This window comes from Bison bison, unplaced genomic scaffold, assembly GCF_000754665.1.
Source record: "Bison bison bison isolate TAMUID 2011002044 unplaced genomic scaffold, Bison_UMD1.0 scf7180017864500, whole genome shotgun sequence".
In the NCBI taxonomy this organism is placed as follows: domain Eukaryota; kingdom Metazoa; phylum Chordata; class Mammalia; order Artiodactyla; family Bovidae; genus Bison; species Bison bison.
The window spans coordinates 6675431-6694411 of NW_011495059.1; the positions used below are offsets into that span (position 1 = coordinate 6675431).

An 18981-nucleotide genomic window follows, 5' to 3' on the forward strand; every position below is an offset into this window, starting at 1 on the left:
TCTTTGTTCCTGTTATTCTCTTTATTCCATTAACAGATTAATTACAGATTTCAACTTTTCAATGCAACAAGTGGGTAAGTCAGAATATTCACAGCATCTTGCTGGGGCACCATGCCAAAGAAACCAAGTATCTGGGTGCCTGCTCTGTGCTGGGGATACAGAAAAACAAGCAAAGTCTAACCACAATTTTGACTTTCTTCTTTTTAAATAAAGGGGTTTTTCATTCCTCTTTTCAAGCTGTGAATTGTCCTTAGCTTCTTTTATCAATATTCACTTCAGCCTTCAGAACTTCCTTCCTTTTTCTGGAACTAATGTGCTGTTCTGAAAGAAAATGGAGACAAACACAAAATTATCGATGGTTCCAACTCACTGTTACAGCTCTTAACTTGGTGACAACAGAGAAACCAAGGTCCTTTCCCACTATGAGATCCCATTTGTAAGGGAATAATCATTCCTCTATTTCCTATTTATTTATGTCCCACCTCATTTCATGAAAAATGAAAGACAGCTCAAACTAAAGCTGATGACAACTTAAATAAACAATGAAACACACCTGATGATACCTAAGTAAGCGTGATATGTGAAAACACAAGATGAGGTAATTAATTCCAGGCACACCTCTCACAGTGTAAGGCCAAAAGGACAGTGTACACTTCAACTAGAGGAAGGGTTTAAAGAATGCTCATCTTCAACTTCCCAGACTCTGGGTCCACCAAACAACACATGGCCCTCATGTAGCTTGGACAATGACATCCTAACCTTTTGGTACAGAAATCTGCACCATATTCCTGCCATGTGGTCATGTTCTTGTCAATGATCAGACTGGATGTCTAAACTTCACAGAAAAAAATTAAATCTACATCTCACTAAATCTCTTTAGCCTCCCCTAGACTTCAAGAAGTGACAGAGAAACACAAGAAGGACAATAATAATCTGGACAGATACTGTGCGACCAGAGGGTGAGAGCACCCAGGAGGTGATCTGGACGGTTCTGGTGACCAGAGGCGAGGGGCTCACACACATGCTCTCCTCACAGGCAGCTGTCCCCAGTGGTGAGGGCTGATGCGATGACAAGGAGGTCTTGCAGAATGGCATGCTCCAAACCCAGTAACCAACAGCCAAGGGGCACACACGCACAGGTGTGGAACTCGTCCTGAGTGCCTCTAATTCTGTGCCAACATTCAGAGGTTCCCAGGTGCCTCAAAATGTGTGTGTCCCAGGAATTCCCTGGTGGTACAGTGGTTAGGATTCCTCACTTTCACTACAGGGGGCATGGGTTCAATCCCTGGTCAGGGAACTAAGATCCCACAAGCCACATGGTTCAGCCAAAAAAAAAGTGTGTGCTCTGAAGTATTTATGCAGAGAGGACAGTATAATTATGAAATAAGAACAGGTGAAAGCGTGGTGACCCACAAGCCTCCACTGTGGCTGAGAAGCTAGCCCTCTATTATGCCTGATCAAGTAGATACCTGTCCTCAGATCAAAAACGCTTGGCTACCAGGGACTCTCCAATAAAAGACGAGGGCCCGACATCAGGAAGTCCCAGATGCCCAAATGATCAAGCGACTTTCCTCTTTCTCGGGAAGTATGGTTTGGGGCTAGCAGGGTCGGGGGTTAACTATCTAAAAATCAAGAAAAACAAATCTAATCCAGTTAGTCTGAAAGAATTAAAGAGCTCAATATGCAGGACTAGTTCCGAAAGCAAATCTCAAAGAGAGCGACTATAATTCAGGACAAAACCAAATGGGTAACGCTGAGGAATGGGGCGGGAGGGGCAGACCACAAAGGGACATGGATGGAAGCTTGCTGGAGGGTGGAAACAAGTTTGTACCTTGGTTGAGATAGTATTTACTACAAGATTGTCTACGTTTTTCAAGATTCACAGAATTATACACTAAAAAGGGTGAACTTTACTGTATATGAATTAATACTGAAAAAAAAATCAAAACATGTGGTTGCTTTCTATGTTGAGAACGAGATGGTTCAGCTTCTGTTCACACATCAGTGCAAAGGCTCTACATTCTATGCTCTTGTGAATTTCTGTTTCCAGAGGAGTGAAAATTAGATGGCTCCATTGCTTTGGCAGCAAAAGCCATCTCCATGGCAAAGGACAAGGGGGAACATGACCTGAAAACTCAAATACCCCCCCTCTCTTTGTTGTTCTAGTTCAGGGGTCAACACGTTGTGCCCCAGGGGCCAAATTAAGCCCAGCAGCCGTTTCTGTAAATAGCATCTCACTGGAGCACGGCCATGCTGGCTTGTTCACGTGGACTGGGCTGTCCTCACACTATGGTGGCAGAGTTCAGTAGTTGTAACAGAGACCGCACGGCCTACAAAGCCTCAACTACTACCTGGCTCTTTCTAGAAAATGTCTGCCAATCCCTGGACTACAGGAGATGATTAGTGAAGCATCAGACATTCTCCTTTCACCTTGCCTCCACTCCATCCTCATCCGAGGACCTGACAAGACGGAGTATGGGTGGTACTTCACTGGGCATTTTAGCCACACAAGGAGCACCCCTGAACCATGTCCTGAGCTCTAGGAATGTGAGTTTGGATGCTGGCTTTAATCTGTGGCCATCAGTCTTTATAATTTAGTGTCTTACCAAACTCCACTGTTTGGCCCAACCAGAGGATACTACTACAAAAAGGCCTAGAACGGTGACCAGGTGTGCCGGGATTTTCCATGGGACTATCATTTAATGAATTTAGATGTCCTGAATGGGGGGTGGGAGGGGTCCCCTTTAAGAAGTACTAAAGTTAAATCAGTCTTTTCCTCAACTCTGCTCTCCTATGAACACAGAGAGGGGCTGTGTCTATGAAGTACCTGTGGGACATAAGTGAGGAGGAAGCCTTACAGTCAAAGCCAGGTCCAGGCTGCTGCGCTGCCAAGTTACCACCAGCTAGGCTAACTCAGGGGGCTTTGGCTTTTGCCCTGGTCCAGGAGGTGGGGAAATGGCCTCAGAATTCAGCTCTGGGGTAGGGGGGATGGGAAGGAAGAAGTGTGCTGAAAATAGGTAAGTAACTGACATGCATGGACGTGGGCAAGGTGGAAAAGGGGCCCTGCTCCTGGGTTGAGTGCCCCTCATCTTTACCGTAGTGTCCTATATTTTGCCAATCTACTGCTCTGCTCTGCAGCGATCCTGCCAAAGGAAAGAGGGTTTGAGAGTCAAGAAAGGACAGTGAGAAGAGAAATAAGCTGAGGAAAGAAATGGCAAACAACCAACCAAGAGCTTTCGTTAATGTCACCACTTTCCCCAGGGGCAAAGCCTGATTCTAGAACTCATGAAGACAGCAACAGACAGCTGTAACTTTCTATATAGGATGGAGGGGGCATGAGAGCCATGGTCTTCCTCCCCAGAAAATGTACTCCGTTTTATCTGTATTAGGAACTCCTGCTGAGTGGGATCTAAATCAAATGGTTTCCACCCCCATCTCCTCTCAATCTTGTTCGTCTTGTGTGAGCAAACTCCAGAAAAGAGAGCTCAGCAGAGGACAGCCTTTTGGCTCCCAGGGGCCTAGACGGGCTGCTCTGAGAAAACAGGGCTCTGCTGAGAGAAAACAGCTGAGCCCCTGGCTCGCTCTCAGATGCAGCACAGAGCTGCCAAGTTAGGGCTGCTGCAGGGGCTGAGAATTGAGCCAGCTGCCACTGCTGGTGCTCTGGGAAGCCCCAGCGGAATGCGGGCAACTCCGGGAGAGGCAGGGAGCACCCTGGGCCAGTATTCCTGGGGAGGCCCTCAGAACACTCACAATGGATATCCGGGCAGGAAGGAGACATGTGGCTCTCCCACCCATATGGTCTCTGAGAAAGCTGCTCTGTTGATCTGCCCAACTTAACCAGCAGCAGCACTGAGGGTACATTGAGGGTACTAAGATACATTCTTCTAGCAAGAGTCCTGGAGAGGAGAACGCAGGGCACGTCTGAAAATGTTAACTTCCAAAGGTGAAAGCAATTCTGACCTTTTCTTATTGACCTTTACGTGGTTGAAATCACCCAAGTTCTAATAAAGTCAAATCAATGAGAAACACCAATGTGACATTTAAATTTACTTCTAATTCAGGTTCGAAAGTCAAGCTGCCAGCTAGCCGCCATCACGTTGGGCCCTGACCCTTTGTGTGAATTGAAGTTGTCTGGTTCTCGGGGACATGATGTGGGCCCCCGTGCAGTGCTCCCTGCCAGGGGCCTCTGCCCGATGCTGTTTTTTGGAGGGGAAGAGCATGGACCTCATGCTTAGGAGGAAAAGCTCTGGAAGGCCGTTGGGGTTACAGAGGAGTCCCTCTCTGGGGCATGGGAGAAGCATGGAGAAGGATTCTCTGTGGTGGCAGAGGAGAAAATGGTTACACTGCTAGCACTTTAACTACAATCTTCTGCCACCTGTCCTGATCCACTTTAATCTTCACGAAGCAATTATTTTCTTCTCTCATTCTAATGTGTCAGGGCATAAACTGTTGTGGTTTTAATATATTTAAAGCTTACCATCACAACTGATTTAAAATGCTTCTGTTTCAGGCTGGATTGAGGTGTCACAATGGCCCCTCAGGATATGAACCTTTTCACCACATACTGTTGGTTCAAAGAGCTGGGTGGACAGAGCTGACAAAAATATTTCTAAACCACTCTGGGCCCCTGACCTGCCCCAAGCCTTACCTCTTGATTGCCTGCTGCGCCAGCATCCGATTGCCAGCCAGAAACGTCACGCTGCCTAAGATGGCCAGGTACTTCAGGGTCTGGAACATGTTGAGTTGTGTCCAGTAGACATACATGAGCCCCAGCATAGCTACAAGGACAGGCGTCGTGAGAACCAACTGAATCAAACAGTGACACTGCCCAGGGCAGAAGACAACCAGAAGCCAGTAACTGCGGAGCCCGAACAGGTTTGTATTTATAGACCAGCTGGTTTTATTCCTTTCCTCTGATGCCAGAAAATACGTAACTCAATATACTTGCTTCTCAGTCTTGACTACCAAGAGATTCGGAGGTAAGAACCAGATCTCAGTGATCTGATTCCACGTTTTTACATCTCTGTTCTTAAATGACGGCTTTGCATTTGTTTTTTAAAATTGCTGTCAGGTTATATTGGGTTGGCCAAAAAGTTCATTCGGATTTTTCTGTACCATCGTCTAGAAAACCTCCAATGAACTTTTTGGCCAACCTAGTAATTTGGGATTCAGCTGATTTTTCAAATTCTGAATGAAAGCCCTCAGAATTAAAGAAATAAATCCTTTTCCTTTTTACTAAAAGTGAGAAATAGAAAAAAAAATTGAGGCTAATTTGCCATTGAAACTAGGAAGGAAGCAAGGAGGGCAGGAGGAGGGTTTAGCCCAAAGGGCTCAGGCCCAGGGATTCCCTGGTGGTCCACTGGTTAAGACGTCACCTCCCAATGCAGGTGGAGCAGGCTTGATTCCTGATGCGGGAGCTAGGATCCCCACATGGCTAGTGGCCGAAAGACCAGTACACAAACAATGCAAGCAGTGTTATAACACATTCAATAAAGACTTTAAAAATGGTCTATATTAAAAAAAAAAAAGGAAAATATTACAAAAAAAAAGCAGCTCAGGTCTGGGCACTGAGAACCCTGGGTTCTGACCCAGCCTCTGCCCTTCACAGCCACTTTATTTGTCTGAGCCGAAATTCTCTCACTCGTCAAACCAGGATCATAACTCCTGCCCTGGCCACCCCCATCAGGGTTGTGATGAGTCAAATGCGGGAATGTGCACAAAAAGCACTCTGGCACAAAAAGTCATGGCTCTAAACAAATTTATATTCAGGTTTTGTTTTCCCTGACCCAGGAGGGCTATCACTCAAATTCAGTAACTGGGCTGGAGAGAAAGGTCATCCTGTCGATTTTGCCCAGAAGGATGATGGATGAACTACAGCAGGGCTTCTTAGCCATTTTTGAGGTCACGGACCATTGTTAGAATTTTGATCAAAGAGACAGACTCTCTTTCCCCAGGAAAACAGAGATACACATTTGCCTAGAGTTTCAAGTGGTTCATCTGCGGACCCCTAAGGAATCTGAACACTACAGAAATGTGGGAGGGCTCCTACAGAAGTCAAAGAAATCAGAAAAGAATATTGAGGTCTTGGTGAAATGCAGGGGCCACCAATCCAATAGTGTCGAAAAGTTTCTGAAACGCTTAACTAATTTGTGAATTTACTGTCTTGTAACGTTTAGGTCCTAAGTTCTCTAGGGGACAATGCAGGACAGCGTGTTTGATTGTGGGACTGTTTTCTATTACTGTCCGGACACAGCCGCCAGCAAATGTGAAGATCGATATGGTGGGGGAAGATAACCTTTGGAAACTGCATTAATGCTCTCCATCCAGGAAGATGGCTCAACGTAAAGATGCGATAAGTGAGTAATCTCTGGAAATGAACAGAGCTATTAACTGAGGGTGAAATGGTCTGCCAATGGCAGCCTCATACAATGAAACCCGATATAATGACAGCTGTTCTAAGCTGATGGGCCAAATAGGTTTATCATCATATTAACCGTTGTAAAAGGCCAGGAGGAAGAGGGAAATGTTATGCTATTAAGTCATTATAGTTAATAGGTTGTGGGTCTACTTAACAGGGTTTTGGCGTGGGCAGGCGAAATGTCAAAGGAGGTTAAACGGAATTAGCAGCCTGGGGCGCTTACCAGCATGTCCCAGGTGAAAGACAATTGTGCTGGGAGCAAAAGTGAAGTTGGAGACATTGGCACCAATCCGGATCCACTGAAAGATGGGGAGAAATAAATTAAGAAGACATTAGAATGTGAAAGGGAGGCAACCCACACTGTGCCATGCTAATCCAAAAAACAGCCCTAAGGGCTTCAAAATTCATACATACTTGAAGGACAGGGAATTTGTCCAAGTGACAACCACCCTATTGTGAGTCCTAAGGAAAAAAGGCATTCCAACACCTGTTCGCAAAAGTGCTTGAAAATCATTTTTAACGACGGCAAACTTTTCTATTTTAAAACAGGTGAAGCCATGGAATGGAAAGGTCCAAAACTGTATTGATGATAAAGTGATGACACCCCTGCTAATGTCTCTAAGTTTTGGTAAGATAAACCCACTGGCAGCTGGGAGGAGGTGTGCTCACTGTGGGTTCTTTGCCTTTTGAAATTCTGATTACTCAAAATAACAGGTGCCTAGGGTTGGTTTCTGAAAGCTTGTGGCATGCCTTTCAGATTTTGACCAAGCAATAATTCTTTTATTAAAATCAGAGGATTAGGAACATCGACAATTTTCCAAAAGTAAAATCTAATGAGTTTTCTATATGGTTCTCAAAATTCTCTGAACTTGGAGGATCTGCATCTACGTTTATAGATTCTAAAGAGACAAGGGGAAAAAGAGATGATTAAAAAAAAATATTCAAATAGCATGTTAAAATGGTAAAAATGTCCTTTCTCTATACTCCCTAAAAGGCCTTCTCCTTAGAGGTGACCAACACCAATAGTTAATGCCTTTTTAAGGTTTTTAAACATAGAAGATGATACCAAACACCCTATCCTACCACTTGCCTTCTTCACTCAATAGGACATTCTTAACAACCTTGTCATATCCGTTGACAAGTACATTAATTTATCTATTGTTTTAATGAGCTGCATATTATTCCATTGTGTGGATGTACCATAATTTATTTAACACTTGCTTTTATGAGGACTTTAGGTTGTTTATAGTTTTGTGCTCCAAACAGTGTTGAAATGCACAGCCTCTGTACTCATTTTTTCTACAGCTATCAGCATCAGGTCTTGCTTTTTTCACACTTGGCTTCATCTGAACATTTGTACGGAGCATCAGTGTCCATATTTTGACCATTTATAATGGCTACCAGGTACTTTATCATGCCCCTTGTTAAGGGATCAGTTTTTTTGGCAGGTCCCCTATGGCAGGTAGTTTTATTTATTCTAAACTTTTTGGACCATCGGTTCAGGTCACAGCTGCTGGACCCCTTTGGAGCTGTGCTGAGGCCAGAGCACAGTCTCCTTTGGAACGGCTACATCTGTGGAGTCTGGCACCAGACACACGCTGCCCATGCTAATTACAGCAACTCACCAGAGCAAAGAGCAGGAGCAGGGGCGAGAGGATCAGCGCGGTGAATGTATTGGACACCACTGTGGGGGGCCTCTTCTCAGGCTCGCGGAACAGGTGCTGCCAAAAGAAGACAAACCAGGAATATTCTACCATGTGTTCTTCCCAGCGGGGCTGCCATGTATACCAGGAGCCAAAACCCCAATGACAGTCAAGAGGAGGAAATGCGTTCCAGAGGCTGAGCCTTCCTGGCCATGAGCACCCCGTTAGCCTTTTCCCTCTTCCCAACACTGGCTTCTGCTCCCACTGGTCTCCTTCCAGGGACATCACACCAGTCCCAGCTCACAAATGGCAAAGTCTCTTTTCCCCTCCAAAACTCACTGCCATTTAGAGGCTAGAGGATGTAACCTATCAAGCAGCATCCACCTGGTAACAAAAATGGTACCCAAGCATCTGGATGACTAGGGTGACACATCCCAGGCAGGACGCTGGATTTCACAATGTTTCTGAGTTCCCAGGGTGGTGTCATCATATTTTGCTGACTTAAGTTAGCTAACTGCTGTATTAACGATTTTAAATTTTGAAATTTTCTTGCTTGCCAATGTCCAGTCAACCCAGCTCCATGACAAGGCAGCTCCATGTGAGACTCCTATTCCCAAATTTTTAACCTCAGCTCCTCTTTGCTGTCACTGTCACGAAGGGACTTCTAATATGGCCCGTGGCAGCTGCTGCTGCCTACCCCACCCTACAAAATCAGTTAGCACCCTTTGTCATCATGGTTATACATTCCAGTGTTTAACTGCATTCCACATTCTTAAATGATGCTATAGCAACATCAGGAAGAATTTTAAAAATACTACTACTACTCTACCTTTTGGGCCCTTGGCTTTTTTCTAAGTGGAGTAAGAGTCAGTAGTCTGCTTGGAACACTTCACCATTATTTCAGATTGTGAGTTTCCCTGTTACTGCAGTATAATCATTTCTGAGGACTCCAAAACAGTACACTGAGTGGATCCACTCAGTTTCCTTAACCAGGGCTCCAACTGTTTAACAATTATTGTGTTCATTTTGTACACTGCTTTAGAAACTTTTCAAAGCTATTCTTTCCTTATCTGGGAACCATTTTGAGCCTCACAACAGTCCCATGGACTGGGCTGGGCAGGGATTTCTAATATTTGTGTGCAAGGAAGGTGAATCCCGGGAGAGAGGAAGGGCTGGCCTAGGGGGTGAAAGCCCTATGCTCCAGCTGAGTTGGCCACCTGTGGGCTCCATCGGCCCTGGTCTATGCAGGAACACAGAGGAGCAAAGCCAGACCCATCTGTGCTGTGGCATCAAGCAGTGATCTGAGGAATGAACCTCCTGCATGTTTAGGAAAAACAGACATAGGTTCTGATTTTGTCTCTAGTTATCTGCTTTCTGGGAACTGGCCGGCAGGCAATCTGAGCCTGTTTTTTTAAGCTCCAGGATGGGGCTGACATTTGCCCTGCCTGATCCACAGGGTGGCAAAGACCAAGCTACAACGTATCATCTAAACCACAGCCAGTGCCTGGGGCTCTGCTGCCCTCTCTCATGTGTCCATTTCTCCTCTGTGTTTAGTGAAGAAGCCCTTTGGGATGTACCTGAATTTCCTGTTTGGGGGTGAAAATGTTCTTGGACAGGACAGTTGACGGAACATCATCTTCAGGGAACCTGATGACCACATCAGCCTAAAACAATAAAAGCAGTGATGAAAGGCCCAGGGGCAGAGAAAGGGGTGAAACTCATCAGCAGGACAGTATCTCCCAACTCCCATCCAGGACTGTGACTGAAAGGAGCTCCAAGCAGTCCAATCACTTCTGAGTCATTAGCCAACAAATTGAGGCAGTAAAAATTTCAAGAACAAAATAAGTATTTGTTGAAAATGCTTTTTAGAGCAAGAGTTCCAATTTTCTACTGGTCTGGTGAGCCCCACAGGGCTGTTTAATACAAAAATCCCAGTTGGTACTCAAGCTGTTACAGTAGCAATCAGAAACTGCTCCTGGGGAAGTATAATTTAGTCTCAGACAAAGAAAAAAAAGAAAAAGAAATGAAAAAGTGCTCTTATACAAAAACAGCCCAAAATCCGAGAAGAAAAGGAGCTTTGACTACAATAAGAAAATGCAGCTGCCCCTTTGTCTTGCACAGGGAGCCACCCATCATTCAAGGCCTGGCATCTGGCCTCTGCTACCTTCCCCACCTCACCACCTCCTGCCCTTGACCAGATTCAGGTGCTCCAGCAAAGCGGACCCACTCGTATCTCACTGAAAGCACCTCAAACTTTCCTGGAGGCTGTCCCCCAGTGATCATCCAACAGCCCCTCGGATACAATCCTGAAAAAGCCCTGCAACTCTTCAACCCTGGCTCAAATGTCATGTCTTTTAAGAAGCCTCCTCTCATCCCACCAGCCCAAAGTGAGTTATGTACGTGAAATGCACTATGCAAACTATGAACACACCATGCAGCTGAAGGGTATTAGTTTATCCTGGTTATCCTAGATGGTTATTAGAATATCCTGCAATTCATTAGTCCACACCATAATGAATTGGAACTGGATTTCAAACCTCAGGCCCCTCTCCAGCCTACCCTGCAAGGGCACACTGTACCTCAAAAGCTAGAGACTTTATCTCTTATATCTGTGTATTCCCTGCAGTGTTTTGCCTGTAATATGAAAACCTTCTTCAAGTACAGCTTTTAAAGAAATCTGCTAGAACCCATTAGGGCAAATTGATATACTTCATTCATTCACTCAGTCACTATTTATGAAGCCCCTATGACATGCCAGCCAGGCCATGTGCACGCCCCTAAGACTGCCAATGGGACGAGCATGATGTGTACTTATTTATGGCCCTCTGGGTGGCATGGGAGAGGCCTGGGTACAAAGCCCACGCCCTGGAGAGGGGCCATCTTTGTCTGACTGTGGCATAGCCACTCCTGTCTGGGTGAAGTTAAAGGAGGCACATACCACATTCCACAGGATTGGGTTCTTCAAAGTTGCATCTCCGATGATCAAGTAGAGTGTGTAGGTGCCAGATGCAGAGTCAAATTCGAGCTTTCTCTCGGAGGTGTCCAGTTCAAACTTGTACACATTCTTGCTGTCCGGCTCTGCAACAAACACCACTTCCTGGCCAGTCTTCTGGTTGTGGAGTCGGACAAATGTCTGGATGGAATAATAACGCAACTTTTCATCTGATTATTTCAAAACTCCCTCCGGGCCCAGATCCCTGAGGCAGCAGGCTGTCAGCTCTTCTGTCCCAGTGGGAGTTCTGAGGTCAGCCAGCCCCACCCTGCTTATAGCTCCGAGATCAGACAGTACTTTTTGCAAGTACAAGAAATTTAACTTAGGGGTCCGGCCAAATCTCAACGACTTGTAGGCCGAATGCCCAGTTTGTGAATGATTTAAGCCCTTTGCTGAGGCTGTAATTTCCTCTTCCTGCCAGCCTTTTGCTGCCCAATTAACTTCTTCACTAGAGGGTGAAAAGAAGGGAAATGAGGTGAAACTGTAAGAAGCCCATTTTCAATTTCCTAGTGCCTCCAGCTAAAGATTTAGGAGAGGAGGCATGGGGATGGATAGCAAGGCAGAGTTCTCATCATGCAGGGCAGCCCAGTGTCAGAGAGAACCCAGGCTTGAAGACAATCAGATATGATTTCACTACTTAAGAGCTGTTATTTAACCTCCTTGAGCCTTGATTTCTTCATCTTTAAGACAGATTTAACTTCTACATGTGTTGTATCCGTATGAAGACTCACAGTAAAGTACGCAATGCATTTAGCGTAGGACCTGCTATACACTATCTAGTCAACAAACATTTATCAATATGATGATACAAGTCTAATCACGTAATCCCCCAATGGTATAAGAAAATAAGGTTTCTGCACATAAGATGCAGCAAAACTTAATACACTCAGCTTTGCTTTCAGAAGTTTCCAAATAAAGAATTCAACAAAGCCGGTAGATTGGTTCCATTTTACAGATCATAAGGCATGGAGGATTAAATGAGTTGCCGTGGTCACACAGGTAGTGCTGAATCCACAGGAAAAAAATCTAAATCTCATTCATTACTCTACACCTGGGCAACAGACAACAACCATCAAAGTATTTAGGAAAAGAGACCCAGAGTTGTGAAGCCTCCTGGTTCCTGCAATTGTGGCCAAGAATGGGATTTAGGAGCCTGGATGCATGATCTTCCTCCTGTCACAGCCAAGCACAGGCAAGCAGCCAGGCTCACCCGCAAAATGCCATCTCTACCTAGGAGGTCTGTAAGCCAGGCTTTCTAGGATCTTGGATAAGACAAGTCTTCAGTTAAAGTTTTACTTCCTCACTAGCTCTTCCTGCACTAATCCTAATCCCACCAATTTTGTTTTGTATAATGACTTCTCTTCATATTCCTTCTTCTCTTGGGCTTTCATTGGCAAGTGTCATTTTGAGAAGGGCCTGGGAGATGCTACGGAGTTGAAGCAATAGTCATGGCTAAGTGGGGCTGACCCAGCTCTCTGGAGACTGGGGGTGGAGGGGAGAGAAGTTGAGAAGGGCAGGGATGGTGGTGCCAGGGGCAACCACTCTGGGCCTGGGCACGAGTGCAGCAGCTGCAGCAACGAGAAACAGAAAGCCAAAAGGTTTCCAAGTAAATCCACTCAGCTCCACGGTCTGTTTTGATGCTGCCTCTCTGTGTGGATTAAGTCTGCTAGCTCCAACTCAAGGACTACTACTAGAAAGCACCTAAGCCACGGCCACTAGGGCCCAGGTTCTTTCCTGTTTTTCCACACTCAAAGTATTTCTGGGATTTCCCTTTACAATACAACCATGGATGAAGCCGTGCACAGAACAGTTATTCTCAACCAAGTGGGAAGACAGAGGCAGGAAAGGAGGGAGTCTAAGAGAACAAAAGCTATATCAGATTCTCTGGGAAAAAGATATGGTTTGAGAATCTTTTCAATAATAATCATTATTTTACATATGGAAGACAGAAATGAAGCCTATTGCTTTCATCATACTTAGTAGGCACAAGTTAAAAAGTGCTGTTTTTGGACTTCCCTGTTGGTCTACTGGTTAAGACTCTGAACTTCCGGGGGGAGAGGGGCTCCAAAAAAGAAAAAAACTGCTAGTTTTCAGATTCTTACAAAATAGAAAATCTGTTTTGGCCAGAGCAAAACATACTTTGGTTACACTGCCTAAGTTTTCCTTTTTTCAAAATTATTTCAATATATGTTTTTATTATAGTCAGAAAGAAGAAAGAAAAAAGCTTCAATTAAATGCTAATCTGCCTTAAATATCTTTCGTACACTAGCTAATCTCTCTAAAAGAAGGCTCAGGGTTACTTACACACACACACACACACACACACACACACAGAGAAGTCGCTCAGTCATGTCTGACTCTTTGCGACCCCATGGATTGTAGCCCACCAGGCTCCTCGGTCCATGGGATTTTTCAGGCATGAATACTGGAGTGGGTTGCCATTTCCTTCTCCATGAGCAAAAGAAGCCAGACACAAAAGACAGTATACTAAATGATTTCATTTACATGAAGGACAAACATAGGCAAAACAAATGTAGGATGATAGAAATCAGAGAGTGGTTGCCTTTGGGGTGGGAGAAATTGGACAGAAAGCAGATGAGAGAATTTTTGGGGCTGATAGAAATCCATTATATCTTATTTCTGGTGGTGGTTGCACAAACTGTATTAACTATACTTAAGTAAGAATACTTAAAATCTGTTATTTTATTGTCTGTAATTATACCTCAATTTAAAAAAAGACATTCTAGGATAAAAGAGCATGGTATGTTTATAGGTGCAAATGACTAAGATACTCAGGGCTGATGGTTGCTTCTTTTATTTAATTTTAGCCTAGAAACCAAGAGTTCAAACCCCTATCCCCGTGATAAATTATTCCTGTGTTTTAATCCACAGCAATGAAAGAGTTATTTATTAAAGCCCTTTCTCATCATTATATGTGTCATATAGGGGACAGGGGTTGAAAACATCAAAATTAATGAAATAAATTTTATCTCAAGTGGAATAACTCAGGACATGTAAAAAAAAAATGATCAGCAGCATGTGAGAAAGGACATGGCAGCTGGTTTTAAAAACTTTGGCTGGTGGAATAAGAACAATTTGAGTGGGGAGAATTACTCAAATAAGCCTCTGTACTCTATTCCTTCTACCTCCAAGTTATACTCAGTAAGTTTTACCCCCCCCCCCCAAAAATTAATAAAAAATGATTGGTATCTGAAAAACAAATCCTGGGACCACACATTATATTATGATATAAAGAACTTAATTCATGAACCTTTCTTTTGAATCATGATTTACTTCTACAGGTAAGGCACTGTGTCTCCTGCAACTCATCTTTATATCCTTAGAAGAATCTAGGCCAGGATCTTGAAATTAATGGATCTGCATAATCATTTACTGACTTGAATTAATAAATAAATGTACTGACTAATTAGTTAGAATTTAAGTCCCAATTACACGTTCTTGTAATGGGAAATTTACCAAAATTATTTTATAATATCTTCATATAAAATGTTTGAACCAGCAATGATCTCATTTGGTAATTTATGAGAAGTATATTTAAAAGGAGTACATGAAATGATATAGAAGTCCAACTCACCCCAGCTTAAAAATACAAGCATACTGTAACTATCTTCCTGGGTTTTTGAAAAAACTTATTTAAAAAGTACAATTGCTAAAAATATAAAAAACAAAAAAACCCACCAAGTCAAGTTTTGGTCTCTGTTTGGATCTCTAAATGATTATAAGAGCGCGAGTATACTATTTTGCACTGAACACCACACTGGCAAGATCAGAAAAGCTGTGAGATGAGAAGGAAACTGTTATTCCAGTGATGGAACCTCCTCTCCTGAGTATCACTCTGCCAGCAGCTGAGACTTCAGAGGATTCTCACTATGAAAATCAGCAGTCCTTAGAGTGTCACAGGGGAGAACCTGATAGACCGTGAGGGTTCAGAGTGAAGACCTGAAAGCAGGAATTCAGAATTTTCTTGACTCTGTGTTAAATACCACATCCACACAACTATCGTGTACAGCAAGGTTTCATGCTAAGAGAACTGTCTGGGCTTTTTCCTGACCTGGTGAGGGGTGAGTTCAGCGCCAGTGTTCACATCTACCAGCTGGAAGAATAAGGCAAAGTTCTGGTGGCTGTCCGCGATGAATGTGCCCTTGGCTTTGGCTGGGTAGGTCACCCTGAAAGAGACATTTATATGGTAAGTCTTCAGAGAGGATCTCTGAGAACAGAGGGAAGGAGACCAACTTTGCTTCGCTGCCTAATTTTCTCTCTCCCAACTCTGTCTCTCAGTTCTAACACTTCTGTGGTCAAAAGAATGGAGAACTGTCTATGGCCCGAGGGCAAATGGGACTGATAAAGCTAAGATGGAGAAAAGCACAGAATCAACTTCCATCAGGGTCTGGGGAAAATGCTATGTGTGAGTCTCCAGGCTTTCACTTCAAGGATCTAAGGATTCAACCAAGCCAGACACCAGAGAGACTCACATGCCCTGCTGGAGGCTCCCGGGCGAACTGGAAAGCTGGGCTAGCAGAACCACAAAGATTAAAAAAAAAAAAATTAACAGGATGGACATTAGCAGCCTATGTGAGCATGGTTGGGAAACCAGGAGGTGGGAGATGCAAAAGAATGAGGGCTATTGACAGCTTTTTCTTTTTTTAATGCTGCATTTTTTTTTTCCTTTCACACTGTTTCAACTATTTTTCTGCCTGAAATTGAGCTTTAAAAAGTCATTTTCTCCAAAGGCAGGAGTGATGAGAAAACTTTTCCCTGAGATTTTAGGTTAAGATGGCCGGAGGATAAAAAAACAATCCCAATGGTTATAGAGCTCACAACTGGCTATATTTCCTGCTTATTTACTTATGAGTAATACCAACTCTTTATCTATATAGAGCATTAAACTCTGGAAAGCACTCTTACAGACATCATTCCAGTGGGTTCTCAATAGTGCTCTCATTTCTAATGTCACTATAAAAATATACAAGCCAGAGACAGAAAGCCTAGCCCTTTCACATGACTTAAAAGGAGTAAATGCCTGGATTCTAGTCTCTGGCTAACATCCCATTTTCAAAATGACCTTGAGGGTCCCCCTCCTTTTTGTGATATCTACAGCCACCCCAGTTGAGTAAATTTGGGGTCTGAATTCTACCCAGAGGTCTAGATGGGCATTCTACCAAGGATCTGGAAGAGAACTAAGAAGTGGGCTTCATACAATGTTCCAGACGAACTCTGATCAGTTACTAATGGTGACCTAGAAGTGTGTGCTAAAAAAGATGCTGAGTTCCACAATCACCAATGTTATGACTGATCAGTGATCTCCATGGACTGGAGGAAAGCAATCCCAGCCCTAGCGCTGGGTACCTGCCATCTCATCTCTAAGGACCTATGAGACATACAACTGATTTCAGACCCACTGTGGGCCACAGAGTGTGGCCATGAGGACCCTAAAACCAAGTTCAAGATTGTGAGGAAAAACAGGTAACACCAGAAAATAAATTAATACACTGCTTCCTCCATCAATAAAGTTTTTTTTTTAATTATCATCTGAACTAAATAGTGTGCTTGGGAATAAATCTGATGCAGACTTACATTCTGAGGCGAGCTCCTTCCCAACTTGTGGACTGTTAATAGTTTGTATAATGTATACAATATACATACAATACAATAGTTTGTTCAGGGACTGATTGCCAATATAGACAAACCCCAAGTTTGTCTGGATGCCAAGCGGCACCCTTGGTGCGGTCCCAGAAGAATAACAGCCACTTTAATTTGGAGTACAAGCTGGGTCACTGCTGACATGGAAAAGATGGCTGGAGGGCCTCAGGGCCTTGGCATTGTCCTCCCAGCTCAAGCCTGGGTTCTCCCTGGACCCGGGAGGCATCCCACCTACCGCGTTGTTTTGGGGGCGATGCTCTGATCCTTATCCACAGTGGAGAGATCGACATTTGTGATGCCAACTTCAGTGGAAATCTTGACTCTGAGCTAAGGTGAAACACGGAAGAAAATCGCCAGGTCAACTGGTGAATATACGAGTAATCAACATACATATCCAGCGTTTTCTCTTACTGGTGAGTCAAGGCAGGAAAAAATCCTAGGACAGGAATCTCCAATAATTTTAGTAAAACTGACCCAACCAGGTAGTATTTCCATCTCTTCAATCCAGAGGCCTAAAAGTAACTCCTTGATTCTTATCCCATCTTCCATTCTTTGGCTTTGGATGAATGGTATATATTAAAAAAGAAATGAAAAGAAACAAAGTGGATCTTTTCACAGGTACTTTAAAAAAAATAAGGGGGTAAAAAGTCCTTAAGTAGTAACCTTCAAATAGTTTAAATTAACAAGTACTCAATTCTAAGCCACTGAGATTTGGAATTTGTTACAAGCATAACCAATCCCTCTTGACTCTTTCAGTGTTTAAATTCTATACATTCCTTATAAACATTTTCACAAAGAGGAGCTAGCCAATGCTATTAAACAAGAAATTTTTTTAAAAATTAGATTCAAATAAATGTAAATTTCCAAAAGAGAAAACACGCTAAAAGTCTACTCAGGGGAACTTTTTTATTTAAAATTTTTATTTAAAATCAAAGTTAGAATGTGCAAATTATGCAATCCCAAAGCACTTCTAATCTGTAAACATATCTATGAGACTTTCAAATATTTGAAAAACTTGAATGTAATGCTTAAGGTAATCCTTGCCAAATCCACTGGTTTACAGCCTAAGTCAGGATGAAGGAACAGAGAGAGAAGTCTGGGCAAATAACTGAAGCAAAGCTTCAGCATTTTTCTCAAACACACTATGAAGGTGTGACAGCCTCAAATCAAGGGCAAAGAAGAAAAATTAAAAAGGGATAAAGATAGCTATCAAGTAATTCTTTTTAACAGCCTCTCTCCTGCCTCTATAATAACTATTTTGTGACAATAACCTCAATTATCAGGTTGAATAGGGGGTGTTCTGTTTTGCTCAAAAAGAAAAAAAAGAAAGCCCTAATAAAAGATTTATTACCAAAGGCCATAAGGATATTATTATCTCCTACTTTTGAATACAAAGCCACCTATTGGCAGAACTATGTTTAGCATCATAGTCTGTCACTGAATCTAGGCAACAGGGTGAATTATGGTAGGGGGAGGGGAACCGCTGGTCTTCAAGTTGAATAAACCATCAAGGAGAGAGCTACAGCAATCAGAGCAGAAAAAGAAATAAAAGGAATCCAAATTGGAAAAGAAGAAGTAAAACTCTATTTGCAGATGACATGATCCTCTACATAGAAAACCCTAAAGACTCCACCAGAAAATTACTAGAACTGATCAATGATTATAGTAAAGTTGCAGGATATAAAATCAACACACAGAAATCCCTTGCATTCCTATACACTAATAATGAGAAAACAGAAAGAGAAATTAAGGAAACAATTCCATTCACCATTGCAACGAAAAGAATAAAATACTTAGGAATATATCTACCTAAAGAAACTAAAGACCTATATATAGAAAACTATAAAACACTGGTGAAAGAAATCAAAGAGGACACTAATAGATGGAGAAATATACCATGTTCATGGATTGGAAGAATCAATATAGTGAAAATGAGTATACTACCCAAAGCAATTTATAGATTCAATGCAATCCCTATCAAGTTACCAACAGTATTCTTCACAGAGCTAGAACAAATAATTTTACAATTTGTATGGAAATACAAAAAACCTCGAATAGCCAAAGCGATCTTGAGAAAGAAAAATGGAACTGGAGGAATCAACCTACCTGACTTCAGGCTCTACTACAAAGCCACAGTTATCAAGACAGTATGGTACTGGCACAAAGACAGAAATATAGATCAATGGAACAAAATAGAAAGCCCAGAGATAAATCCACGCACATATGGACACCTTATCTTTGACAAAGGAGGCAAGAATATACAGTGG

General features: G+C 43.0%; 1 protein-coding gene across 2 annotated transcripts in view; it reads right to left on the reverse strand.

The window, feature by feature from the left end:
* RPN2 (ribophorin II) overlaps window positions 1–18981 on the reverse strand; it is a 54255-nt gene continuing 35274 nt past the window's right edge. The window contains exons 10-17 of one of the 2 annotated variants that reach the window (XM_010829193.1): window positions 16950–17041; window positions 15126–15240; window positions 11000–11194; window positions 9639–9725; window positions 8044–8139; window positions 6642–6717; window positions 4649–4778; window positions 1–321 (exon numbers count right to left, since the gene is read on the reverse strand). In XM_010829193.1, the coding sequence (XP_010827495.1) occupies window positions 309–321; window positions 4649–4778; window positions 6642–6717; window positions 8044–8139; window positions 9639–9725; window positions 11000–11194; window positions 15126–15240; window positions 16950–17041 (804 nt within the window). In that variant the 3' untranslated portion in view covers window positions 1–308. Of the gene's footprint in view, window positions 322–3076; window positions 3144–4648; window positions 4779–6641; window positions 6718–8043; window positions 8140–9638; window positions 9726–10999; window positions 11195–15125; window positions 15241–16949; window positions 17042–18981 lie in introns of those variants that run through there. The other variant, XM_010829192.1, reaches the window with a different exon arrangement.